At 51.8% G+C, this 26,683-nt stretch overlaps 7 protein-coding genes across 7 annotated transcripts; 5 read left to right on the top strand and 2 right to left on the bottom strand.

Moving 5' to 3' along the window:
* Positions 1–69: 69 nt before the first annotated feature.
* Positions 70–1,833, top strand: BDP81DRAFT_330313 (uncharacterized protein; the record flags this gene model as incomplete). Its single annotated transcript, XM_060585391.1, has 1 exon — positions 70–1,833. One exon carries the CDS (start codon positions 70–72, stop codon positions 1,831–1,833), a length of 1,764 nt encoding a protein of 587 aa, XP_060440213.1.
* Positions 1,834–3,723: 1,890 nt separating this feature from the next.
* BDP81DRAFT_330425 (uncharacterized protein) lies at positions 3,724–5,556 on the top strand (the record flags this gene model as incomplete). Its single annotated transcript, XM_060585399.1, has 1 exon — positions 3,724–5,556. The coding sequence occupies one exon, from the start codon at positions 3,724–3,726 to the stop codon at positions 5,554–5,556; it is 1,833 nt and encodes a 610-aa protein (XP_060440212.1).
* A 933-nt stretch (positions 5,557–6,489) lies between these two features.
* On the bottom strand, positions 6,490–8,764 carry BDP81DRAFT_438105 (FAD dependent oxidoreductase). The gene is made up of 7 exons (XM_060591288.1): positions 8,034–8,764; positions 7,687–7,967; positions 7,573–7,634; positions 7,383–7,461; positions 7,221–7,330; positions 6,929–7,153; positions 6,490–6,863 (listed from the first exon to the last, which is right to left on the bottom strand). The coding sequence occupies exons 1-7, from the start codon at positions 8,433–8,435 to the stop codon at positions 6,721–6,723; spliced, it is 1,302 nt and encodes a 433-aa protein (XP_060440211.1). The 5' UTR covers positions 8,436–8,764; the 3' UTR covers positions 6,490–6,720.
* Positions 8,765–12,119: 3,355 nt separating this feature from the next.
* On the top strand, positions 12,120–13,918 carry BDP81DRAFT_330274 (cytochrome P450; the record flags this gene model as incomplete). The annotated part of the gene is made up of 5 exons (XM_060585387.1): positions 12,120–12,173; positions 12,296–13,087; positions 13,148–13,462; positions 13,524–13,690; positions 13,759–13,918. 5 exons carry the CDS (start codon positions 12,120–12,122, stop codon positions 13,916–13,918), a joined length of 1,488 nt encoding a protein of 495 aa, XP_060440210.1.
* A 2,124-nt stretch (positions 13,919–16,042) lies between these two features.
* On the bottom strand, positions 16,043–17,215 carry BDP81DRAFT_383268 (NmrA-like family protein). Its single transcript, XM_060586930.1, has one exon. The coding sequence runs from the start codon at positions 16,996–16,998 to the stop codon at positions 16,075–16,077; it is 924 nt and encodes a 307-aa protein (XP_060440209.1). The 5' UTR covers positions 16,999–17,215; the 3' UTR covers positions 16,043–16,074.
* Positions 17,216–17,498: 283 nt separating this feature from the next.
* On the top strand, positions 17,499–19,527 carry BDP81DRAFT_438102 (fungal-specific transcription factor domain-containing protein). Its single transcript, XM_060591287.1, has 5 exons — positions 17,499–17,663; positions 17,714–18,052; positions 18,111–18,403; positions 18,463–18,723; positions 18,782–19,527. The coding sequence occupies exons 1-5, from the start codon at positions 17,630–17,632 to the stop codon at positions 19,355–19,357; spliced, it is 1,503 nt and encodes a 500-aa protein (XP_060440208.1). The 5' UTR covers positions 17,499–17,629; the 3' UTR covers positions 19,358–19,527.
* A 5,013-nt stretch (positions 19,528–24,540) lies between these two features.
* Positions 24,541–26,057, top strand: BDP81DRAFT_410111 (uncharacterized protein; the record flags this gene model as incomplete). The annotated part of the gene is made up of 3 exons (XM_060589102.1): positions 24,541–24,585; positions 24,631–24,715; positions 25,619–26,057. The coding sequence occupies 3 exons, from the start codon at positions 24,541–24,543 to the stop codon at positions 25,906–25,908; spliced, it is 420 nt and encodes a 139-aa protein (XP_060440207.1). The 3' UTR covers positions 25,909–26,057.
* Between the last annotated feature and the right edge of the window lie 626 nt (positions 26,058–26,683).

Here is a 26,683-nt window from a genome sequence, read left to right as displayed (position 1 = left end):
CATACACATCTTCCCGATCGCATTTCAAGCATAGCTCGCTCGCTTCGAACTATCGCTCCCACTTCCATCATGGCCACCGCCCCCGATGCTGCGGCCCAGCAGCCCAAAGACACCACGACCGTTCCCACAACACCTCAGGACAACGACGTCCTCGCATTGAACTCGTCACAAGTAACACTCCCCTCGACTGAGGTTCCCGCATCGCCCGCCGAATCCAATCAATCATTCAAGACCGAAGTCAACGACGATCGTCTGAGCTCTTCCGCCGTGATTCCCTCGTCCTTGACCCCGCCGCCCTCGTCACAATTGCTCGCGCATACGGGCAACGGCGCCCTACAGACCGCATACGGCGCCTCCCAACGATCTGCTCTCTTCTCCCCGCCTGCCACAGGCCACAACACGACTGTACGACGAGATGGAGGGCTCGGCACCGAATACATGCCACCCACCCCCCAGCAGGTCGTCGAAGCCACCGCAGACGAACTTCGAGCCATGATGCAGGCTAGCATCGCAGAACACGCCAAGTTGAAGATGGAGGCCGCACACCACAAGCTGCAGTACAACTTGCTGAGTCTCCAGGCCGATGAGGATGCGAAGAGGGCAGCCGTTGAGCACGAGATGACCAGGCGAGAGATCGAGGCCCTCAGAACAGCAGAATACTCCCGCCACGCCGTCCGCGAACTCAGCGCCGCATCAGAGTCGGCGCAGATGAAGTATCTCCAGATGAAGATGTGGTATGAAGAGGCCACCGACGAGAACGAAGGTCTCATTCGACGGGTCAAGATGGCCAAGAAGGTCATTTCACACAAGGAAGAAGAGATCATCGGTCTTACAGAGGAGCGCGACATGCTCCTAAACCGTATCCGGGAGAATCGGGAACACTTTCACATGCTGTGCAGCCCAGGCGGAATCTTTCACGGTGCCATGACACCCAAGCAGGCCACCGTCTCAACTCCGCAGCAGCCTCATCGAGCGACTCCCAAGCAGCAGACGCCTCGGTCGGCAACCCGTGAGGCCAGGGTGGTCAACCGCGACCACGGCCCCGAGCCCATTGCGGCTCTGCTGCAGGCTCTTAGCCAGGACAACAACAGCGCGCCCTCGACGCCCACAACCGCGGTCAGACCCGCGCCCCGCATGCCTCCCAAGCACACTCGAAACGCACAGTCTCTGTCTGCCCTGCCAACGACGCCGCTCTCCCGCACCCAGCGCCATGAGCAGCAGTCTGGCCTCTTGCCCTCTGTGAATCTGGTCCCCCAGAGCGAGCCTCGGTATAGGTACACCAACTCGTCCATGATTCCCGGCACGCCGCCACCGGCCATCCAGGAGCGGGTTCAAGAGCGCGCACGCAAGAGCCGCGAGAGCACCATTTCAGCCGACGACAATGAGGAGCTTGCCCGTCAGGCCCTCGAGTCTGTCGCCAAATCGGCCTCGTTCCTCTCGCAAGCGTCTCGCAACTCACGTGGTGCTCGTCGTCCCCTCCCCGGCGGCAGTGGCAAAGAGGACGAGGACGTCTACGAGAGCCAAGCAAGCCAGGCGGCGTCAGAGATGTTGCGCCGCGATCCCCGTGAGAGCTTCGAGGTGGCCAGCTCCGTTGGCTCTCGCGACGGCACACCGGCACCGGCAGAGAAGAGCGCCAGACTCCAGGCGAAGCTGTTCTCTGGCATCACTAAGAGTGGTGCGGACAAGCGCAAGTTCAATGGGGGTGGGTCTAACGGTCATGGTCAAGAGGCACGATCGGATATGGTGAGCCCGACCAAGAAGATGCGGGTGGGCGGCCCCCTTGGCGGCGACAACCCAAAAGTTGGTCTTGGGATCCAGTACGGTTACAGTTGAAACCCGACGTAAGGCATCGCGTGCGTACTCCGTAGTGCCTCTCTGCCAGGCCCTGACCGTACCACGCCCACGCCCACGCGTGTGCAAGCGCACAAGCGATCCCCGCCGCGGATGGTTCGTCCGGTGAGGTGGCTGGGTTTGGGAGGCAGAGAGCGGTGTGTGGGGGGGGATAGCACGGCGGCTGCGGCGTTGTTTCCTAGCCGAGGAGGGGTCCATGGCTTTTGTCTACAGTGTAAATTTTTTTTTTTTGCTGCCCTTTTGCTGCAGCTACAGGGGATATTTGACGTGGCATCATGCAGGTGGGCTTTGGGCCGCGCTTTATGGAGACAAATTATTTTATTTTTTATTTTTTTTTGAGGAGGGAGAGTCACCGATCAGAGGGACGCCGACAAAAGGGAGAGAGAAGGATGGAAGATGGCCAAAAATTGCATCAACGAAGATTATGATACCACTGGCCATCGCTGGCCGTCGTTTGGTTTTTTTGGGTTTTTATCAGGCAGGGTTCCAAGGGTTGGACAAAAAGTCTGTACAATACGATATTGCATTTATACATCAGTGGGTAACGACATTTGACGACAACACTGAAGTCTCTCTTCGGGCAACCATACTTGACGCATTTGAATTTGAATCTGAATCTCCCTTTTCCGATCCGGAAAACTTGGTGACCGGCCGGAGGGGTCTCGACCGATGGACGGCGGGTAGACCGACAGACACTGCAATGTCCAGCCCAGACTCTCGAAAGTCTCCCAAAGTGATGCGGAAACAAACCCCTGTCAGTTCTTTCGCACTCTGGGCCAGATCCAGAACGAATTGAACCACCCAAACCTACGAATTGGAACGAACCCCCCTCCCCAGCTAACGTGCTGCAGAATCCATATGCGCGCACACACACAAACAAACTCGCATGTGCCAACGGCCGATTTGCCCTTCTCTTTGCAACCCGCCCATCTTCACCTTCCCTTCCTTACCTTTCGTTCGCGTGATTCGACTTGGGATATATCCCCTTTCGAGAGGCGCGCTATCCCTCATTCTCGCTCTTCTTTTGTATCATTCGTCTCTCTCTTGCGTTGGATCCCACTCTTTTGCCTCCCTCTCTGGTCTACTTACTGTACCTACCCCATCCACTCACTCACTTACTCATACATCCATTCATACCTTTGACCTCTCAGTCTCGTCAACCATACTCCGTACCCACATGTTCGTGGATGGACGTCCCGTCCGTGCCTAGGTCTTGACCGAAGTTTATCTTGACCGCCGATCGGAAACACCTTCTTCTGCGCATCTGCAAGACTTGCATACATACCTTTTCACCTTACCTTACATACTAACTAACTACATTTGCTCTTTTCCTTTTGGTCTTTTGGGTCTTTTAGTCTTTTTCCGGCTGCAGCTTTTCTTAAAACTGCACCCAACCACACACCACGGCAAGCCGTCTCCGAAAGGTTTCATCCTAGCTCTATAGATCGCTCCATCTCATCTTTTTCCTTTCCTTCATCGTAACAAATGTCCCCGAGATCTTGAAAAAGGATCGTGCTTTGGGTCCTTGGGAGAGGCAACTTTCCATTTCAGCCTTTAGCAGCAACGCAAACTGACCATCGTGCGGCCTTTTTCTTTTTTTCACTCACCGCCAGCCCCCCAGCCCACTCACCCCGCGCCAAGGGTCCCTCCCCTCCCTCACTCACACCACACACACCCCTTGCCGCCAATCCGCAATCCCTCATCCCAACCAGCGCCCACTTGGGAGCTGACCAAGACCAACACTTCAAACAGCGTTCATCCACGCAAAGCAACAACTCACCCATCCATAATTCTCAAAACCGGAGCCTCACTTGAGACCTTTGAACATCTCATCAACTCTACACACATAACAGATCAAAACACAACAGCACAATGAGGGATCTCCCAGCCAGTCCCCGACAAGGGTCCCCCGCCCTCGCACCAAGACGACTCTCAGAGGAACTCGGTGACTTCATGTTCTCCAGCGACGAGTACGACGACGAGGAAGAGGGGGATGAGGAAGACGAGAGCCACGACGGTATCGAGACGCCCGCCTCATCGCGCAAATCTTCACAAAGCCTGGACGGCTACTTTGACGAGGTGGACGCCTACAAGCAACAGCAGCTCCAGGACACAACCTCCGAGTCAGAACGCACCGAAAAAAAGAATGACAGCCGTCCGTCCACGGCGACTTACAGCAGCCGCCCATCCACGGCGGTCTCCATGCCGCCATTCCGCCGCTCATCAACCTGCCCCGTTCTCCTGCCGGACGACTTTATTTCCAGTGCAGCCGATGAGGTCGTCAAGCTCATGCCCGAACAGGCAGCGTTTATGAAGCGCATGGTGGCAGGTTGGACAGAGATTCAAAGGCGGTCATCAGTAAGCACCACCATATCGCCCATGTCGCCGGCGAGCGCAATATCGCCGGGCACGATAAACTCGCCAAAGAGACCGCATACAGCGCCTTCGCCCATGTACGCGCCTCAAATGTGCTTCGCGTCATTCCCGCAGGCTGTCCCGGAGCAGGAGGAGCCTGATAGTCCCACAGAATCGGTGGGGAGCTTTTCCAATGTGGTGGAGCGGCTGGACAAGGTCGAGGAGACGCTGGAGGAGCTGAGGGACTTGGCTAAGCAACAGGCCGGCGCGGCGATTGCGTCAACCTCGGCGAGCGCGACCGAGCAGAATGCAAAGTTTGCCGTTGTGAACAAGTGCATCGACACGATCGGCAGGGTATGCGAGAGGGAGCAGGAGGTGCAGAATGATTCGCAGCTGGACAGGAGATGCGTTGACGCGCTGATCCAAATCTGCGAAATGTTTGCGCGTCAGAGCGCTGACCAGGACCCCTATCGGTTTGGCTCTAGCTTCATGGCCGAGGAGAGTGAGGATGACGATGTTGAGTACGAGGGCGAGGACGAGGAAGAGGATGGCGGGAGTGAGAGTGACGGTGAAAGCGATTATGGGTCCGACGACGATTATGAAGCACACCCAATAGATTCGGACCCGACCGAGTACGAATCAGGAGACTTTTTAGGGAAATCTCCAACCATCGAAACCGACAAAACCTTGCCTCCTCTATCAGGATCAAGGACGAGGTCATCAACACCAACTCAAGTAGTACCCGCAGGGATCCGAGTCGAGGCTCCCGATACGCCTCGCCGGCGAGCTCGACTGGTCCGCGAGGCAAAAGCAGAGCTCGATGCCCTCTTCTCCGAATGGGCTGAGCCAAAGAACTCGTACGAAGAACGGCACTCGCGTATCGTATACGCGACGGAGGCATACCATCTGCGCCTCGTAGACATGAAATCAGCTCACGAATGCGAGTTCAAGTGGAAAAACGAACTGATGAATTACGAAGAAAAGATGAAGGATAGAGGCGCCTTTGGTCCCAATGTGTGGCCCATTGTGGATTTGGCGTTGCCCATCGCTCAATGCCTGCTGAGTGTGACGCTGCTGTTGGTGCACTTCTTCGGCCTGGACTCTTGGCTGATGGGACAGAAAGCATTCCTCGCGTTCCTTGCTGCATGGCTGGCAAGCGTGATCGTGTTGGCACGCTGTACCGAGGTCAAGGCGAGAGAAACTCTGTACAAGACGATGCTGCCTCCCGATGCTAGGGAGATGCGGAGCAGACACGAACGCGAGCTGGTGCTGCTCAAGGCGGCCCACGACCGCGCAGTTCAGCGCGTCTACGCACCGGAACAACAGTCACGGGCGGAAGACAGGAGCTAAAGTGGTGGAGAGTGTATACTACTAAGTCGTAGAGTGTATCAGTAGGCCTGCCACTGCCAGTGAAGAAAGTCCGTCCTTCGTCAGGGTCCCTCCCATCCATCATGTGCGTTCCCACCGCAGTTGTATCGCCTACAGTCAAGACCGATCGTACGATTGGAGTGCCATCATTGAGAGCGAGTATCTGCTGCGACTTGCCTCTGGAACGGCATACCACGGGGTAGCTGCTGTAATGGAGGGTGTAGATGGAAGGTCGATCGGTTTCCAAGCTTCTTCCCTAGGACCTCCTCTTCGCTCGGGGGCCAGGACGACACGAGCTAGCGGGGCTTGTTCCTTCACCTTGTCCATTGCCACGACGATGCCGCGGGCAGAGCGTAGCCTTTTGGTGCTGGTACGGGGCTGCTAAGAGAAAAGGTACTTGGGTCAGTAATGTAGTGGGAGGAATGGACAAGCAACGCGACGTACGCTCTCGTCATCGATCGGCTTTTTGTGTCTAGCCAGGTACCACAGTGTGACGCCGAAATATAGGATGGTGGCAAGTGTCTCGACCACTCCGATGACAATAAGAAACCGGAGCAACGGTGAAATTTCGTTCCATCTGTCGGCTGTGCGATCCATGATGGTAACAGGTCGTCAGGTCACCCGCCCTCATTCGTGATCCGAAATGGAAGAGCTCGAGAAGCTTGCCGCTCTCGCTGAGATATCTGGTGATGGCGTGGAAAGTTACCGACTGCGATGCTTCAGTCAGAAAATACGGCCAGCCCTAGGAAGAGCCAGAGTTAAGGATATACAGGAATATGAATGTTGCCCGGACGTTGATGCGACAAAGGGGGGCAAAGAAACGGAGGAAGAACCCGAGGCTGCACCCAACACCACCACCACCACCACCACCACGACGACTTTCAGAATTGGCATGAGCGATGCAAACCTCTCCTGCTTTGTCAAAAATGAAGCTGGTTCTTTTCTGGGATTTATCAAGTAGTACCTACTACCGTCCTGCCTTCCTTCAATATCCAACATCCCAAGGTACCTTGACTAGCGTGCGTTGAGTAAGTGGAAGGAAGTACCCCGTGAACAAAATTATCAATAGCTTTAACCTCACAAAACAGGCCGCGTCCATCCACGACTGAATCCCCTGATGGATCCCATCTCTTGCTTCCTCTACGCTCACAAGAACGCTCGATTTCCTGGCTCGTTCCGCAGGAACGCATCGGGAAGCTTGAAGTTGGGATCGAGCTTCCGCATGTGTTCAGCCGCGTCTTCCATGATGTCGTAACTGAAATGAAAATCATAAAATCCACGTGGATTTTCTGCTCAATTCGATTAGATGTGTGTATTTGCATCGACGACATCGAGGAATTAGGCCGTGACTCACTAGGAATACGCTCGACAGGTATGAACTCTGACGCAGCCTCCTTGATCTTCTGCGCCTCGTCTTGTCCTGCGTTGCTGAAGATGGTGACCACGCTAGCCCTATTTCTGCGAATCTTTTCGAATACTTCCAGTCTCTCTCTTACATGGTCTTTTGCAGTTGTGTTGTATAGACACACGCCGAGGGCAACACCGTCCTCGATGCCTTGCGCGCCTCCTTGCCCCTGGTCTACAAGCAGTATGTGAGTAAAGGCGCGACAAAATGGGCAAAAGAAGACCGGAAATGAATCTCTTACGCGGAAGCATGGGATGTGCTGCATCCCCAATGAGAATCATTCGACCTTTTCTCCATTTGGGTATAGGGGCTCTATAAAGTAAAGGCCATTGCTTCACCTCGTTTGCCTTGCTGTTAAACCCGTCAGCCGCCAAGACTTGCGTTGCTTGAGGTCCTCACTTACCGAAGAAGAGCCAACACACTGGGGTGAAAGTCGTCAAAAAGCTTCAGTAAGTGGGATTTGTCAACAGAGTTGTGCCAGTCTGAGAATGAAGGTTAGCTCTTCGTTTCTTTCCAGCCAGCAAATCGGAGCACAGCTGCCCCTGGTGGCCTCGACCTGCATGCCACCATAATGCTTATGAAAACATATTTACCTTCTTTGCTAGAAGAATCAGCTTCGTTGTGGAAGATAGCAATGCAATTGAGCACCTCACCACTAGATCACGTCAGTCGCAGATTCGGTGGGCAATGCCGGCTGATCAACATACTCTCTGCACGGGTAGGTGACGATTCTCTTCCCGTCCCCCAGAAATAGTCTGAAGCCTCCAGCTGCGTCTTTATATAGCTTGGAGGTGATGGGGTCCGAAAGCACATAATCCATGGGGATTAAGAACCGGTAGCAAAAGTTGTCTTGTGCCGCTGGGAACGCGGGATTGGGTGACCCCAGAATTGCCTCGACGCCGCCACTGTGGATACCATCCGCCACTACCACGAGGTCCGCAGAAATGACTGTCCCGTCTCGAAGAGTAAAGCTGGCAGCTTCGGGATTCTGGAAACACCGTCAGCACGTCGATGTCTCTGCATAGAGTCAGATTCCTAGGTGACACAAACTCACATAACTCGTCACCTCACTCCGCAACTTGAATGTCACAGGCGGGCCGCCATCAGCTGCAGTCACCATCCGCTTCAGTTCCTCATGCAAATCGACCCTGTGTGCAAAGTACCACGGCGACCCGTAACTATTCGCAATGGACCCTAGGTTGAGTTCGTGGGTCACCTCCAAGGTATCCCCCCGCATGAGTCGGCTGTCCGTGGCCATCACGAACCTCGCCCTGACCGGATCCATACCCAGCGCCACCAGCGGACGCGAAGCATTCGTCTGCACGTTGATCGCGGCACCGATCTCGTTGTTCAGGGATGATTTCTCGTATATCGTCACCGAGTGGCCTGCTCGCCGGAGCGCGATTGCTGCCGTAAGCCCCGCGAGTCCGGCGCCAACAATTGCAATGTCCAGCATGATGACTCTATTGCGTGCTAGAGGCAGACGCCCTCAATCAACACAGCGAGTCGCTCAACGTTTGGTTCGTATTTTCGCAGGGGCTTACCAGCGGCTACGGAAGGTGAAGCTGGAGACAAAAGTTGAGAAAAGGAGGGGTAGTCGCATGCTCCCGAGTGGACGAACGCCGGACTTTATCAAGTGTTTACAGGAGCATAACCTAACTGTAGGTATGCAGCAGGAGGCGTCGTCTTATGTTGCAGCTCAGATATTGTCTCACGGACTGGCGTCGATAGCCGGCAAGCAATCTGCAAGCCACTCGATCCATCGTTGGGGGAATATTTTGCGGTCAGACAAGCAGCGGATTCTGGTCAGCACGGTGTGCAATTCGAATGGGGAGTTGACAGCTGTAAATGCTGCAATAATGCCAAACACTCGATGGCGCCTTGAAAGCCTCATTTTCAGCTCTTGAAACTAAAGTTTCCTGCCCATCATGAATTGCGCCAAGACTTTCTCTCACTATCAGTATCGAGGGCCTGTATCTGCTGCAAAAGAGGGCCCGTCGGCCGAAGGTCTTCGGACCGGACCGATCGTGGGGAAGTCCTGGCCGGGACCCTGCTGTTTGCTTGCAGATCAGGCGAAACTCCACGGGACCCCCAGCAGAAATCCGTTGGCCAATTGTTTGGGCAGAATATCTTGATGCGGAAGATCAGGCTCGTCAATCCCCCGACTTGGCACAGCTAACAATCCCAGAGTGTCGGAACGGCAAGGGTGATAAGGAGCAATGGGCAGGTATCGTGGGCTGGCTGGCGCCTGCCCTGGGCGAAGTGGGACAACTGGCTTAGTCACCACGGCCGGTTAAGGTGGGGCAACCACCCAGGCCGTCACCACCTACTTCGACCGACCCCTGCCCACAATGTAAATAGGAAGTGTCAGGCCCATCCCAGTACACTCGTTACAACGATTGTCACACTATGCCTATGAAACAATATGGTCTTACACAAGCATGACTAAGTTTGCCAAGGATATGCCAGTATAAAGGGTCTTCCACTCACTATATAGATAGTCGGGATATTCCCATAGCCACTCGTTCTTCATACTCATCAATACATCCCATTGACCCCCTACCTGATAATCGCTGCCCAACAGGAAGAACAAGAACAACAGCAATTATCACGGACATCGACGTGATTGTTGCCGAAGATACACCCTCATGAGGAAATGTATCACGCCTGTGATACCAATACAGAGGTAACCGCAAGGGGTAAAGCCGAGCATCATTCAATCCCGGATTCGTTCTGTCCTCCGAGGCGTTGCTTAATTCCCGAAAGTTTGTGGGTCGTACTAACTAATCACTCCCGACTCCCGCGCTGCGTAAAGGTTGTGAATTTTCGTACTCCAAGCGATGTCAATGGGGGTAGGGTACCAAGCTACACGGCAGATCTTCCGCGGATCCGAACCACTCGGCTCCCAAACTGAGGTGTATGACGCGGAGGCACATGCTGCGTATCACGGCCTGATGGAAGCCACCCGGGCTCCTACGGCTCGTATGGCAGATAACGTCCACATCTGCCTCGACAACCTCGCAGTCGCGGCTAGACTATACTCCCAGAGCACAGGAAGCAGCCAGGCTAGATTTAGGGCCTTCAATAGGCTCTCTTCCTCCTGGACTCGGAGACAAAGAGAGAGCTGGACAACCCCCGGCAGGGTTTATGTTTGGTGGTGCCCTGGGCACACGGGAGTACCAGGAAATGAAGAAGCGGATGCTCTAGCCAAGGAAGCCTGCAAACTAATCCCAAAATCACAACCACAGCCCTCATTAGCGCACCTAGAAAGGCAAGCTAAAGCAGCTGCCTTCCAAGCCTTTGCCAGAAAATGGCTGTCCCAATGCCCTCGGCAATATGCCGACCTCGAGATAATTCTTCACCCCAAGCCGCCCGAACTCCGCCTCCCTCGGCACTTACTAGGAAAGCTATACGCAGCAAGATCCCATCATGGAGACTTTGCAGCATACCACGAGAGATTCGCTCATCAAGATGCGTTGCTCAACTGCAGCTGTGGGAAACCCAAGACACCAGTCCATTCCTACTTCTGCAAGCGTGGACGCAAGGCTACACCGCGCTACCTCCGCCAACGTATGGCCAAAGCAAGCATTGATTTCTTGTTAGGTTCTGCTAAGGGAGCCTCTCTTCTATGCGAATGGATAGAGGAGACCAATTTCTTTTCCGAAATTTGCCCGAGTCATTGAACAGGAACGTTAGGTGAAGACGGTAGCCTGTAACATAGTTTAGATTAGCATAGACCATGTCGGCATAGCGCCCGGCACGTCCTTTTGTTACCAGCCGTTAAATACATCATCATCATCATCATCAGATGTCAATGGTCATCGTCAACTAGTGCTATGCGTCTCATCCAGCCACTCTTCAACTACTTTAACATGGTAGAGAGAAACTCCGCTCATCAGGTGTTTCGTCGGACTTAGCAAGTCAGCAATGCGTTATTGCCATTCTGCGATGTCTCATTCACTGCCACGACCGACTTGCCTGTGGCGATCTTTGGGAAGCCCATCTCGGGGTCGGTCTCGGGATGTCGATGTCATCCAAAAACCCGTCGCAGAGATTGGGGGTTCATCCAGCTTGACGGGACGTCGTACTGATCTGCGGCCATCTCTCGAACCAGCAAACTCGCCAGGTCTCCAATGACAAGTCCGCCTGCGTCTCGACTTTCGTCATGGTTGTTCCCCCCACACACCACACACAGTCACACACACCACAAAAAGCACGAGTAATGAATCCTCGGATGGGCACTCGGTGGAGGGAAGGGTTCGAACTTCGAGGTTAGCTTAAGCCAAGACGGACCCCAAAACAACCCACTCAACGGCCAAGATCCCCGCGTAAAAGCAGTAAAGCTGCCGCGGCATCGTAATTATGGCTTTGTGATTCGTCAAATCCACCAGAATGCAACTTGGCACATCCCAAGACATTTTGATGGCAACTGAACCGTTGCAGTGTTCCCGGTTCCTCTTTCACCACCCCCTTATGCACGCAGCACGCATGGCACGGAGCACCCCGTCCACGGTGCCAAACGATCGACGACCGCGATGGAAGGGCCCCCAGTGCGAGACCGAACACGAGACCGATCCCTTTTCTTTACACGACAACGTTGCAAGACTTGCCCTATGGCTGCCCTTGAGGATCCACGCCCAGGACGGTTACCATTTGTTCGACATGTCGGTAATTGTAGTGAAACGCCATGAGTGGGGTTCGAGTTTCTTCCGCAGAAGGGATAGAGAAGGAATCCAAAGCATGGCATACTGGGGGCGGGACAACCATGGGATGGAGATGGAGGGTCGCTTGTCACACGCCATTCCTTTGCAAAAAAAAAGATGGGACCTGAGAGAAACCGTCCAAGACCAAGTTCAAACGCTGCCCAAAAGTCCGCCGCCTTGCCATGATGCCATGGGGAAAAGAGAGCAAGACACAAACCCCCTCCCCGCCTTTAAGGCTTAGACATCTTCTTTATCGTACTCGTAACTCGCTTTCGTCTGAACTTGAGAATAAAACCAGCTCGATGGAACGCCCTGCCATGAGCTGATATTCGAGGTCTGGTTGCCAACTCATTCTCGAACTCTGCATCTTTCAACCATTCCCCTTCCCATCTCTTTGGCATCTTGGCTTTTGCAGAGAACCGAATCCATTCGCAAACATGAAGTTACTAGAACTTGGTTTCGTCAATACTCTTGGCTTGGTAGTAGGCGTTGTAAGTCCCCCGTCTCCCGCTCTACCCCGGCCGGCACTTGAAAGCTTGATTCTTTCAGCTCCGTGAGGCTACACTACACAACCGAACACCGCAATCTAACAAACTTTCTCTCCGATGCACAGTACGTCGCCTACCAGCTCGCCCAAGCATTCTACTGCCTCTTTCTCCACCCTCTCCGAAAGTTTCCCGGCCCGATATGGATGCGCACATCCCGCATCCCGTACTGCTACAAGCTCCTCACCGGCACGCTTCCCTTGGACATGCTCGACCTGCACAGGCGGTACGGTCCAGTCGTGCGCATCGCCCCCGATGAGCTCGCCTTCCACGACTCCCGCGCCTGGAAGGAGATCATGGGCCACAAGACCCAGGGCGGCGCCGAGATGGAGAAGTCGCTCAAGTTCTACCGCTCCGTCCCCGGCGCTCCCGCCGATATTGTCAGCTCAGACCGCGAGGAGCACACTGTTCTGCGCAGATCCCTGGCCCACGGCTTCAGCGAGAGGAGCATGCGCGACCAGCAGCCCATGATCAAGGGATACGTCGACCTGCTCATCCAGAGACTTCACCAGCACGGCGATGACGGCGCGAAGCCCTTGGATCTTGCGGCATGGTACAACTACACCACTTTCGACATTATCGGTGATCTTGCCTTTGGTGAATCGTTTGGCTGTCTTGACGGCTCAGATTACCATCCTTGGGTTGCCGCAATTTTCCAGATGGCGCGGTTGGGCACTGTCTTGCAGACTGGAAAGCACTACCCCTTTGTCATGGAGTTGATGATGGCTATGGTCCCTGAGAAGGCCAAGCGCGAAAGAGCACATCACGAGGGGTTTACCGAGGCAAAGCTCAGACGTCGCATGGATTTGGGCTCGCGTCCTGACCTCATTGAGGGTCTCTTGAAGAAGAAGGAAGACTGGGTACGTTGCGAAAAGTCCTCAAGACTTCAGGGATGTGTAAAGACTGACACTGTTTGACAGAACATGACTTTTGAGAAGCTCAAGGCCAACAGCAGCATTCTCATCATTGGCGGTTCCGAGACTACGGCGACACTACTTTCCGGTGTAACATACTACTTGCTCACGAACCCCGATGCGCACAAGAAGTTGACCGACGAGATTCGCTCCACATTCAAGGAAGAGAGCGAGATCGACTTCACTTCCGTCAGCAACCTCCCCTACCTCCTCGCATGCCTCGAGGAGGCGCTCCGCTTGTACCCTCCTGTGCCTATCGGTCTGCCTCGCATTGTTCCCAAGGGAGGCGCGACTATCGCGGATCACTTCGTGCCCGAAGACGTAAGTAGAACTGACAGCATTCTAACGTAATGTGACCGAAACTGACAATCGGTCTTCGCAGACAACTGTTTCCGTCTACCAGTGGGCCATGTATCACTCTGAGAAGAACTTCCGCGATCCCTTTGGATTCCACCCCGAGAGATGGATGCAGGATCCCGTGTTCGCCAGCGATGACAAGGAGGCCTTCCAGCCGTTCCATGTTGGACCTCGCAACTGTATTGGAAGAAAGTGAGTTTTCCTTAGAGTTCAACCTCCGGACTTTGGTGGACGATTGCTGACATGAATTATCCACTCAGCTTGGCATACGTCGAAATGCGCCTCATTGTCGCCCGCATGTTGTGGAACTTTGACCTCAAGATTGCCGACGACAGTCGCGACTGGGCTAGCAGGCAAAAGATCTACCTGCTCTGGGAGAAGGGTCCTCTGAATGCCTACCTGAAGCCGGCCAGGCGTTGAATCTATTCCTCAGACATTGCACGGAACGCGAGCCAGGAATCATTGCCCAGCAAATCTCCATCTCCCCATACTCGATACGACACTTCCATATAAGTTCTACACATAGACTACAAGTTACATAGCTCTCAGGCATTTTAGGCGTATCTCTTATTAGCCACGAATAGTATTCATATATCTTAGTTCATACCGCCGGTCCAAAACAATGTAGATTTTGCTCAACTTTACAATGTCCAGGCTGCTCAGTGATAACATCATCTTGACCATGAGGATGAGGCGGGAGCGTTCTCGAATAATTTGCAATTACATCGCAACTTGTTGGTTCCTTCCTGCCAAGACACACAACAAAACTGTTACGCCAGAATCAGACTTCATCAAGAGGTGCCCATTTGCTCGGCCGTTTTTCTCTGCCTAGTAGATAGATCAGCCTGAGGCAGGCAGTCCATTGATGATTGAGGTCGTCACATTGTGTTTCTGAGCCCTGCAGCTCGAGACTTTCCCCACCGAATCTAAGATCAACTTCGGCGTGACGGGCCGTTTACGAGAATCCCTGTGAAACATTGCGAAAGCGAACGCGCGGATTAAGATGAAGACGTTGTGTTTCGAGGGTCTCATTCGCCATTGTGACTTGCCTGTTGGGGACTCAACAGCTACATATGCGACCCACGGTACCTGATTAGATCACATTGATGACACGTCTAAATGCAAGCTCGCTTGAATATGTGGTTCCGCATTAAGTGGACTCAATCAGGTAAATCATGTCTACCCAATTAGTTTTGAGCCCGAGATGTGAGTTCTAAGCAAAAGCGAGGAGATATCGCAGATCATTCCTCATCCAAAGCGAACAGCAGCATTGCGAGATGGTCAAGATAAAGTTTAGGTGACCAGATGACACTCTGCCCAACCGTGTCTACTTGTGGCAAAGATTCGGCGAGATTAGTACAGACATTGGTTCACGGCGCCGCTGAGGCCAATGGCGAACTTCTGAAGCACTCCCATGATGTTCAGATTGGACAGCTGAACTAAGAGCACCGAGTACCCCAATCCCACCGGCTGATGCAGGTAGCCGCTTCTTATTACATTTTGGCGGGTAGCATTGACCCGAAGCGTTGGATTTCGGAGTGGTGATCTACAACCTTGGAAGCTGTTTATATCCACTTTCCCCGCATACAACGACAAACATGATGGGGAAGTGCCGGCAGACGATACTTGGATTGGTTAGTACGCCGGCATCGTTAGATTATCGCAGCATGTTTTGGTATCCCCCCTCCTTGGCAGGCCCGCCGCATTTTGGATGATGGAGTGATTTCTCGATTGGTTTGGCGAAGCTTGAGACCTTTGTTGTAGCATTTGAAAGTGCCTGGTAGTAATACCACAGAAAAATACGATCAACTTACCTCTCATCCGATTCTTTCTGTTTGGCCAATGGGCACTGCAAAGAGCTTGTTCAACTGTCTCAGTGCTACTAGTCATGATGTGCTTTCTGAGTTTACGGTTAAATTCAAAGTAAATCACTTGATTTATCCACGGACCCGTATTTGCGGGGCTGCGCCGCTGCCGGACCCCGCTACACTAGTTATTTTAATGGCGATGATGCAACCAACAAACTTGAAAGAGGGATCGGGGCATTTTGGTGCTTGCCGGCTTGGGAAGTTGGGATGAACGACTATTGATCTAAAGAGAAACTTATGAATATATTCACGGAAAGCTGTCGAGGTGTTTGCAAACATAGAACTTCATGTCATACACGGCAGTTACGAGACCATCAATTTTGTAATATCAAGTTCAACCTAAAATGTAAAGTAAAGTATTTAACTAAGCAGAACATACTAATTCTCAAATTCACACAAGTTGACGACTACAAATACTCTACTGTCCACAGACTACCCACTCGGCAAATCTAACTGTTGGATTCACAGGTGGAAAAGGAAAATACTCGAGTATCGTGGGTAGCAACGATCACCGACTGTAGTGGTGATATTGCTTGTTCTTGTTGTTGTTGAGTGGAAGTCTAACCAGGTGCCAGCGGCGGCAGGAAGTCTGGGGTATACCACCCTCGTGTGGCTGAGCCACACGGACCACCGTGGCTGGAACGGACCGCGGCAGCAACCTCTTGCTGCCTAATGTAGGCCTATTCCAACACTAACCTCTTCATGAGACTAGTTCTCAGGCAAACACTCCAGGAGTAGAGCCTTGTCTCTCTGCAAGGCCTCCTCGATTGACCCCAAGGGCATGCCAAACTTCTCCCCAACATCCTTGGAAGACTGAGTGGTCCAGCTGAGATCCTTGACGTTGGACATTATATGGAACTTCTGGCCAAACACGCTGATGCCCAGCTTTTCCAGCTCTTCGGCAGTTCTCTTAGTCACTCCTACCTTTCTGCCGCTAACCTTGACAAGGATGTCACGCACTTCCTCCATGGTGTAGAGTTCATTGCCCATGTTGATCTCTTCACCATTGAACTTGGTCGGGTCTTGCAGGGCTGCCGCAGCGTACTTGCCGACGTCGTTCGCGTCCGTGTAAGGCACTCGAGCACCATTGACAAGAACGTCGTCGATCTCTCCATGTGTAGGGAGTCGAGGGTAGTTTCCATAAGCACCCGGCACGAAGAAGTCGAAATGGAGGACAGCCGGGCGGAGGATAGTGTACGACTTGAATCCTCCGGCCCGGACGATTTCCTCAACTTCTGCCTTGGAGGAAAAGTACTGGTGTAGCTGGATTTCCCTGATGATGCCGTCATCCCAGAAGTCTTTGCTTCCTGTGCCGTGGGTTGTAGCTGCGACAACATTTTCGACGCCGGCTTTCTGGCATGCTTCGACGATGGTCTTGGCCTGCAAGGCCTCCAGGCCTGGGTATGGGAACGTGTTCAGGAAAGCTCCCGTGCAACCTTGGGCTGCCTGGAGGATATCATCCAAGTTCCTGCTTTCACCTTGGAAGAGGGTGATGCTGGGGTGTTGCAAGCTGGGTGGGACTTTCTGAAGATCGCGAACAACAGCATGGATTTTGGCGCCAGCTTGAAGGAGGTGTGAGATGACCGAGCGGCTCTGCTGTCCAGTTGCCTGAGTGATGAGATAGGTAGTCATGTTGTCTGTAGCTGAAAGATGATCGGCTGAATATGAAGCTATTGTGGGAGCAGATAGATGATGGTGTTGTTGTTTGGATGTGTCTGTGTAGTGAATTACTGCTCAACAATGCGAGGACGAAGCGATTATTTTATATCCAAGTGCCAGCCATGTTGACTTGCTTCTATAACAGCCGGGACGCCTCTTCCCTTGATTCATAATGCCCAGTGACTTACGCATACTGAGGCTTTGCCGTCGCCCAACCTTTGCGTTTCTCGCAATAGTTGACGGATGAGAGTGAAGTCCGAAGTAAGCATATCGCCCAAAACGGACAAGCGGCAAGATGCACAAAGCTCTTAGCCTCGATAAAAGTTGCTTCCTGTGGGGTAAGTGATAGATGGAAAGGATTCGAGGATCCTTTCGTAATGCATCTTGAAGAGGCTTAGGGGATAGCTTACAAATGGCTGGTCTTACCTGCCCACATCATACATGCGACTACTTAAATGTCAGCGACCCATCGAGAGCAACTTTCTCCGAGCCCAAATCCAGGGGGTTGACATGGCACATCACAAACTGCATCGTCTACCGACTTGACCCGACAACGGTGACCAGTGAAGTCTTGCCAGAAGATGCTGGCCAATCCGTTACCACGATGAAGACACGAAAGTGCTGCTGGACGTGTACAGGTCAGTGACGCGGGAAGCCATGTGAGACTTTGCTGACGACGCCTCTTCAGCTCGTAAGATTCAATGTGATGGAGCTCTACCAACCTGCATGAAATGTGCCAGATCCCAGCGAGAATGCGAGGGGTACGAACTTCGATTGTCGTGGCCGAGGGAAGGCGATAAGAAACGAGCACTCAAGGGTATTGATGCACCGGCAATGATGACCATTGGCACATCGAACAAGATTACTGTCAATCCCTTTTTCGTAAACGCAACTTCGCATGACATGGAATTGTATGGCTACTCCTCCCTGCAGAATCAGCAATGCCATACAACTCCGTCGTTCCCGAGACTCCTGAGGCAGCCTCAACTTGGAGTCGTTCATATGGACCCAGACCTGTTTCATCACTGTAAGCTTAAGAACAAGAGACATTTGGCCCCGGTCTTTGAGATTGACAACAGTCTCAGTTCAAAACTTTGCCTACAGGTCATTAGTTACATTTGGTCAAAATACGGGAAAAATTCGAAACGCACTGATGAGCATGGCACTGGCACGAGACACAACTTCCGGACTTGCTCTATTCCATGCGTTACTTGCCTATGCTTCACTACACCGGCATGGGCTCAATGAGCAAGCTGTTAAGCTGAAAATACAGGCGATTCATTATCTGTCAGCCTCAGTAACGAGCGAGGCCTTGGTCTTGCATGTCGGGAAAGCGGCGCAGCATGTAGCCGCATCTATGGTTCTCGGTGCTTTCGAGGTAAGTAAAGGGTTAGTCCCTATTGCATTAGACCTCGTTGCTCAATATTCACTTAATAGATCATGCAACCTTCGGAGGGCTCAGGCGAATGGCTTTGGCACACATGGGGGGCTGTGGACATGATCCACGCCACACAACTAAAGGACGAACCGCACGACAGCGGCGTTGGCCATTTGTTGGACTGGGCTTACTATCATGAAACCCAATCTCGGTTCGCTTTGCATCATTGGCGCCACAAATCTTTGATTCCATCGACGTCGACAAAGCAGCATTCAAGACTGCAAGGTCTCCAGTATCCCCCTTTGACGAGGTACAGACCCGTATGTCGCTCCGCCATCATGACCATCAATAGCTTCCTCCTAATCGTTGAATGTGTAGAACATACCCCCTGTAAATCCGACTTATGCAATTCTCAACTTGCTTTCCGAGGTTTGTGATACCCTGGTGGACCAACGAGACCCCCGAAGTCAGAACGAAAGTTACCAAAATCGCCTAAAGGACCTTGGTGGAAGGGTGCGGGATATTTCCGTTAAAACAGCTATCCCATCGACAGCAGACCCTGACGCCGCATTCGCTGTGGAGCTGTACCAGATGGCAACACAGATATATCTCGTGCGGGCCTCGCAGAGCCCATGGGAACCCCCTGCGAACCTTGATACTCTGGTGGAGGCAGCTTTCGCGGGACCTGTTCAGTCATGCAGCTGCGAGCACTTCTTTCCTTTGTTGATTCTTGCTTGTGAGGCACAACGTGATGAACAGAGAATTGGCATCATCAACTTAATCGAGAGAACCCAAAGGGATGTCCGGATACGAAGTATACAGGCGGTCAAGAACACGATACAGTCCATTTGGGTTCAGCAGGATTTACACAAGGATGACGATGTGTTGGTGGATTACCTTGGCATTTTGAGTTCGGCTATCAGCTCCAGCAACACGGTGCCCTCCTTCGCATAGATGAAGTAGTAGAAAGTAACTGTGGTTGAACAATGCTTACCGGTTAGTTTTGCAAAGATTAAGCCCCTAGATTCTAGGTTTGCCTAGAGACCTACCTTGGCAGTTTTCGCCACATTAGGCGGCAAGTATTAGTAACGAAGACTTTAGGAGATTGATCTCCTCGATCGTACATGAAAGAACGACCTGGGTCTTAACGTACCACGCGCTTCGTAATTTGCATGCAACATACATATTTTCCAACACTGTCGACAGATATTGCACGATATCCACCACGAAACCACTCCCCGCGTCCCACCGTTATCTCGACAAGCTGACCTGTTGATCAACCAACGACGCAAGGATGAAGCTGCGTTCCAATACGAGGTACACCCTGTACGCCAATGAAATCAATCACCATTGTATGTGGACAGTCTTGCCGCCTGAGATTCGCCTGATGATTCTGGAACAGCTCGAGAGGGTGAAAGAGAAGCATGACTACTCCATGTGGGCAAGTGTTTCCTGGGAATGGCAAGGTTTCTTCGAACGTGAAAACTTTAGCCGCATTAAAGTTTCACTCCCCGGCCCCGATGTAGATGAAATGGATCGAATCGTATATGGATACCGCAGAAATTTCGTCAAAGAAATTCGGCTCTATGTATGTCTTGAGAAATATGACGCTATCAACAAATTTGACAAACAGGAGACCAAGAAAACGATCAAAGGAAACAACAAGATCTTTTCCCAAGCGCTGGATAAAAAATTTCAGCTCCCTTTCTAAATGGACGAGTGACGTGTCTACAGGCGGCATCAAGCTCGGGTTCGGCGCCGGCTCCCCAAGCGATGCAGATCACCCTGCACGAAAGGTCCGTCCCAGAGGAGGGGTTCAACGTACACCCCGTGTTTTATCTCTAAGGTCCAAACGACGTCTACTCGGCAACTTGCTACACCTTATTTCTGGGGCTCTCAAGCCCCCACGGGCTCCCATTGTTAAAACTTTCCATGTATGGCATCTTGGTCTCAGGAGTCTTTCAAGAGCCGCGTTAGCGAGAGTTTTCTCAAGCCTATGTTGTCTCGAAAGGATCCACTACGTCCCATTGCGAGCTGTTGGTCCACGGAATCAAGACTTTGATCGCGACGAAGCAATGCGGAGTTTGCTCGAATGCGCGGGATATGCTACTTCGGGCAAACGAGTGCACATTTGGGAAAAGCCGTTGCCTATACATTGGGGGCCTCACACCTCCAAACCCATTAATGACGCTTTCGTCTCATCTGCGGTAGATGCAAGCTATAAGCTCGAAGAATTATTGATATTCAACGCTATCGACGCCAAGGACTTCTTTCGACACGCGTCAAGGGAGGTGCCGGAAAATCTTGCTGGAGCATCGACTGGCTTCCATACCTGGAAAACCCTCAAATGGCTGGAATTATCAACGGACTTTGGTGGCCTGGACCCCAATCTATCAACTTTTGACCACCTCCTCTTCGAAGCAAGCCGAGCTGCTTTGCGTATGCCGTTACTAGAAAAGATGCAAATATTGTCGCGAGGTTCCGAAGGTAAGAGCTGGGCCTTCAGCTACAAGGTTCTAAATGGCTCGGCACAGCTTTGTGTGATATCCACTCAGCAGCTCTCTCTTAGCAAGAAGACCATTGCATCCTGGAACTTGGTAGCATCTCCTTATGCGCGCCGTGGAATCGCCATCTGCACAAGGAAGATCACGCCAGAGAGAGCATTGAAGTTACACTGGGGATAGAATTGAGGTCAGCACACTGGTGGAAGTAGTTGGAGTGACTTTTGGGAATTCAAGAATACAGCACAAGTATACATACAGCTCTTGTACAGGAAGTGATTCAACCTGTTCATCTCGAGTGTTGAAATTACGGTTTAAATTAAGTCAACATACCCACTTCCTGGCCCCCCCCTCCGCCCTGTTTCTGGCATCCACAAAAACGCGAAAATCCACCACAACACAATGCCCACCCCCAACCTCCTTCTATCACAACATTTTCAATTCGCGTCCAAATGGGCTCATCTTTTGCACATAACTTCTTCTATATCTAATGCCTCAATATACCGAAGATCAGTTTCGTCAGGCTCTCGAGGACATCTCAAACGGCAAGAGTCAAAAGAGAGCCTCATTGGAGTATGGGATACCACGATCAACCCTCCAACTACGTCTCCAAGGTGGTCAGACTAGGAAACAGGCATTTTCTGACCTGCAGAGGCTGTCTCCTGACCAAGAGAGCAAGCTGGCATAATGGGTTCGTATTCAGGCTTCGCTGGGCCTCGCACCAACGCACCAACAGGTAAAGGAATTCGCCGAACGAGTCCTGCTTGCTGCTGGGGATACCAGACCACTGGGAAAAGGCTGGATCCATGCCTTTATTAAAAGGAACCCTATCATTAAGGTTCAGAGAAGTCGTTCTATCGATTCTAGACGCGTTAATGGGGCATCCACTGAGGTCATTAGGAACTGGTTTAAGTTCCTTGCTATCCCTGAGATCAAGGACATCAAACCAGCCAACAGGTATAATATGGATGAGACTGGCATCCTCGAGGGCCAGGGAGCTAATGGGTTAGTGTTGGGCATGGCTGAGACGACGTCTGTTCGCAAGAAACAGCCTGGGTCGAGGGCATGGGTGTCTATCATTGAGTGTATCTCAGCCCTGGGCAGGGCACTTCGTCCTCTTATCATTTTCAAGGGGAAGACAATCCAACAGCAGTGGTTTCCATTACATCTGGATCCATACGATGGGTGGGAGTTCACAGCAACAGATAATGGCTGGACTACAGACTTAACTCCCATTGAGTGGTTGGAGAAGGTGTTTATCCCCCAGACTATCCCTGAGACTGAGGGGGAGGCTCGACTGCTTGTTGTGGATGGGCATGGGAGTCATACGACGACAGACTTCATGTGGAATTGCTATATGAACAACATCCATTTAGTGTTCTTACCACCTCACTCCTCTCACGTCCTCCAACCTCTTGACCAGTCTGTCTTCAGCCCAGTTAAGGCAGCCTATCGGAAGGAGCTCGGTTACCTATCTCAATGAAACGACTCTACCATTATAGGCAAAAGGAACTTCCTGGACTGTTACCAGAAGGCTCGGCTTGCTAGTCTATCAGTCTTAAATATTAAAAGTGGTTAGAAATGGACTGGTCTACACCCTGTGGCTATGGTTAAGCCCCTGATGAACCCCCTACTACTACCCACCCCTCCTACCAAACATACCACCCCCAAACCAGCCAGCCAGGGCAGAAAGAGATGCCACAATGGTCAACCAACTACCCCAGTTGAGTCATGGGATTCTGCCACCTCTGTAGTGGCCTGGTCGACACCCAGGAAGCTGGCAGAGCTCAGCGGTCAACTACACTTATACACTCAACTCGACAATGATACCAGCACCCAACGGCTGCTGTTCAGGAAGATGAAAAAAGGCTTCACAGAGCAGGCCTGGCAACTGGCAACTGCCCACCAGCAACTGGCCCTTCTGAGGGCTCAAGTTACCAACGCTGCAGTGAGGAAGAGGAAGGTTGTTCAAGTTGATCCTAATACGAAGTTCGCGAACATCAGGGATATCCACCGAGCTCAAATCGAAGCGGGTGAAAAGGAGGTGATCACGGCTGAATCCAGCGAATCTGATTGCCCTAGTGAGGCTGGCAGTTGTATTGTAGTGGGTGAGGTTGAGGATCAATAGTTATTAGTAATGAGGAGGTTGGGTTGTGATCCCATCGTTTTTGTGGTGCCAGAAACAGGGGGGGGGGCCAGGAAGTGGGTATGTTGACTTACCATCCTTAAGACCGAGTGGAGCTGATTAATCCGGAGAGTCTACCATTGACGAACGAGCAAATAATCGGGCTTAGCCACGACTCGTTGAATCTTTAGATAGGACGAAAATATCAATATTTGATGAAGAATATCTCGGTATCTTCCCGCTACCCAATTCAAATAAACGCAGTATGAATAGCTGGCAACGAAGTCTCGTCTACTCGTAACAACGCATTTGTGTTTGGCTGAATCCTTGTCCAGAACACCAGGACAGAGAACAAGAACAGGCTGACCATACTTCAGGTTGCTCACAAGCAGCAGACCTGATCCAGACTCAGACACTCAACCCTACCCACGACATCGTCTAGAGCATGATGCCTTTCTGGCTGGGACATGTGTGAGCGTGGCGGAGTCCCGCCGCGATGGCGCTAATCTCTGGTGGTGCAAATCTTTTTGGGTTCACTGCAACTTTAACCCCCCCAAGGACTTCATTCAGTCAATGTCTCCTTTTGGGGGATACTCTCCGACCCCCCACCACCATGGCAACGAAGTGTGGCGAAAACTCCCTTCACCGCGATTTTCTGACCTTCAAGGAGGGGATCACAGTGGTTGAGGGGCATTGCATTAAGGATCTGCGTAGTGTCATTGCCAATGTCAGTGGTGTCGTGAGCGCCTCTGCCCTGTTTCACTTTCACTGCGTTCTTACCCCGCCTCAGGGCTTCAACACCACAATTGCGTAGAGACCAAACTACCTACATGTAAGTATGCGTTAAGCTCTTTGCCCGCATCGCATCTCAACCCAAGACGACATGTTCCGGTATTCCCTTATTGAGGCCGACTCAGAAACAAGTCAACTTGCGACGCACTAGTTTTCAGAATATTCCAGGGCTTTCGCGGGCTAATTAGGTCGGAATGTCGGACTTGCGAGTCAAGACTTCAGACCCACTCGTTACGAAGACGCTTTGCTACGGACGACTCATGGCAATACCGGCTTGAGAAGTCTTCCCAGTGTCAACCCTGAACCTCGCGTATCCGCAGCGATCAAAAAGTCCTCTGCAATGTTGTCGTAGCTTCCACGGGACGCACATAATCATCCATTTGCTATCGAACAAGGCGGCATGTACTTTCATCTCTGACAACTTCCCGCAATAGCCCCTACGGATGAACGGCAACTATTTTCTCTTAAATGAAATTGCTTAAGCTTCTGGCCACGGCGGCTACAACCGAGTAGGCTGAGATGCCAGAAACTCAAAGGTTGAGAACATTTACGTGTAACATGGTGTCCAGTCCTGTGTCTCTATGACACGAAGAAAGACCAGATGAACACGAGCACATTTCCTCACTTTTTGCACCAATGGCATCACATAACACATGTCAAACCTAAAGGGTGTTCGATCTTCTACTGTTTGTTTGTTTGTTTGTTTTATATTTAACGCCATGGCGGCAAAGGCGCAGTCGCCCTTGCGGCAGACCTCCCGAAGGGTATGTGGCGTGGAGGGTCGTAGGCTCCAGCTATATACTATACAGTACACGCCGTATCCTGGCGTCCTCCAAGTCTTGCTCGTGAGCTACTATGTGTTCTATCCATCCCTAGTTCCCACTGGTGCCCTAGGTCCGTTATAACCATCTGGTTTCCTAATAGAGGTAGTTTGTCGTTTGGAGGATAGGTTATGGCCTATCTCCTAGTACCGTGGGCAGATCTTCTGGAAGAAGTCTAAGTCAGTCGAGGTAAAGTAGTCAACCCCGACCGGAACGCCCCGTGTCGTGCTCTCAGAATGGTGAGATTCATACGCGTACATTAGAATCTGCAACGATAGTCAAAAGTTAGTTATCATCAACCTGGAACCATCGTGGCTCTGCTCCATGGGGTCATTCTCATCGGGGTTCTAGAACCGGATAGTCTGGCAAACGTGCGCGTTTAAGCTATACCCCAGGAACGTGGCGGGCAGAGCAATTTTTTCTTGTATGGTATTGCCTTCAAACTTCTCCTTGATAGTACCTTGAACTTTAACTAAGCATTCGCTTCCGGTTTTCCGAGAATTAAGCTTTTGAAGACCAGTTCAGTAGATTTTTTGGCTGAACAGCCCCTGGTTGACTGACTCGGATCCAGATCTATCATCCGAGCTTTTGAGGCGGACTGGGGTGAAATGACAATTTCAGACGATGAACACCGTCGGACTTACAAGCCAAGAGGAGGAGGTAGAACTCGGGATTTGAGCCTGGCGACTATATAGACAAGCTTCATACTGGCCTATTCACGATGAAAGGAATGCTCACCTCTCAAGTCTATCTCTCAGTCTCAAGTCTATCTTTCAGGCCATTCCAAGCTTTGTAGCCATTTCAAGCCATTCTTTTGCAGTCTAAACTCATTACATTTCGAAAAAAATAAAGTGCACTTACATCCTCCCTTTCATTACCGCAACCCTAGTCGCCTCATCAGTCCTCCCAAGCAGAGACCTAAGTACACAGCCCACCCTCCTTCACTCCTCAACCCAAAGACTAACCAATCCTCCAGCCGAAAGACAAGCCAAAAAGTGCAAAACCTTCCAAATCTTCAGAGACCCAGACGCCATCGAAGGCGGCACGCCCAGTTTCGTAGGCACACCGCAATGCTGCTGCCAAGACGAGCAATGCCACGTCATCGACCGTGTCAACGGCATCAACACCTCGGCGAACCTCAATGATTTCCTCGCGGGTACGTTTACTATTGAGGATGCTCGCGGCCAAGATAAAGGGACTGCGGGGTCGAATGATAATCGGGGGGCTACGTATACTATTGGGGCGCAGGGTGGGTGTAGCAAGTGAATTGGGGATGTTGTGGATATGAAGCGTTCCACGACGCAGAGCTCATTAGGGAGTTAACAAGACGATTCGAGAAATTAAAAGAGGCCATCCCTCGAGTTACCGCGTGCTCAAGCGGATGAAGTGAGACATGACGAGAAGAGTGCAGGTTGCAATGCCACCAGACCAGATCAGGCAAGAGAGGTCATTCTTCACTGCATTTTAATCCGCCCCGGAGAGCTCTTGAACACCCGTCAATCTAGCTTGTTTATAACCTCTTGCAAACGGGATCCTCATAGCTTACGTCGAGCCGACACCTCATGTTCGCAACAGTTAAAGGGTTACTTTTGTAAGGTAGTCAGAGGAAGCACGTAACATAGCATTAGTATATGACTCATCACGACATGTCTGCCATGCCGTTAATATCATAAATTATAGGAAGATGTGCCATGCTCACGGTCAGAGCTGAACGCGTCGCAAGTGGGGGCGAAGGAGAAGGGGGAGGGAGTTCGCGTGTGAGTACCTATCTAGTAAGTACCTTACACTGGCACACTAGGCTCTCCAGCCCACTCTCAACTTCCACTCAATCCCGCAAAGACTTCTTCAGCTCCGCCTTACTCTGATTCTGCCTCACAGAAAGCCCAGAAACAATCAAGGCATGAAATGTACGCCCAGGAAAGCAGGCTGTGCTTGAGCTGCCTGATGTGCTGACTGCATGAAGTGCACTGCATTTCTAACTCATGCCTAGGAAGCAGCGCGAGGCAGATTTTGGAATCAATCCTAAAAGCGAGCATCTCCC

The sequence above is a fragment of the Colletotrichum phormii genome (genome assembly GCF_030913505.1).
Source record: "Colletotrichum phormii strain CBS 102054 chromosome Unknown BDP81scaffold_25, whole genome shotgun sequence".
NCBI classification, from domain to species: Eukaryota; Fungi; Ascomycota; class Sordariomycetes; order Glomerellales; family Glomerellaceae; genus Colletotrichum; species Colletotrichum phormii.
The sequence above is the reverse complement of the archived record's forward strand: the minus strand, read 5'-3'. Positions and strand labels throughout refer to the sequence as shown.

What these genes read in the sequence shown, in the direction of transcription:
- BDP81DRAFT_438105 (XM_060591288.1), bottom strand. Translation starts at nt 8,435, where the DNA reads ATGCTGGACATTGCAATTGTTGGCGCCGGACTCGCGGGGCTTACGGCA. An exon ending in AGTGTGTTGGCTCTTCTTCG is followed by an intron (nt 7,331 to 7,382) that starts GTAAGTGAGGAC and finishes CGGGTTTAACAG; the next exon opens with CAAGGCAAACGAGGTGAAGC. An exon ending in ACCTGTCGAGCGTATTCCTA is followed by an intron (nt 6,864 to 6,928) that starts GTGAGTCACGGC and finishes CGAATTGAGCAG; the next exon opens with AAAATCCACGTGGATTTTAT.
- BDP81DRAFT_383268 (XM_060586930.1), bottom strand. Translation starts at nt 16,998, where the DNA reads ATGACTACCTATCTCATCACTCAGGCAACTGGACAGCAGAGCCGCTCG.
- BDP81DRAFT_438102 (XM_060591287.1), top strand. Translation starts at nt 17,630, where the DNA reads ATGAAGACACGAAAGTGCTGCTGGACGTGTACAG. An exon ending in GTGCTGCTGGACGTGTACAG is followed by an intron (nt 17,664 to 17,713) that starts GTCAGTGACGCG and finishes ACGCCTCTTCAG; the next exon opens with CTCGTAAGATTCAATGTGAT. An exon ending in CCCAGACCTGTTTCATCACT is followed by an intron (nt 18,053 to 18,110) that starts GTAAGCTTAAGA and finishes CAACAGTCTCAG; the next exon opens with TTCAAAACTTTGCCTACAGG.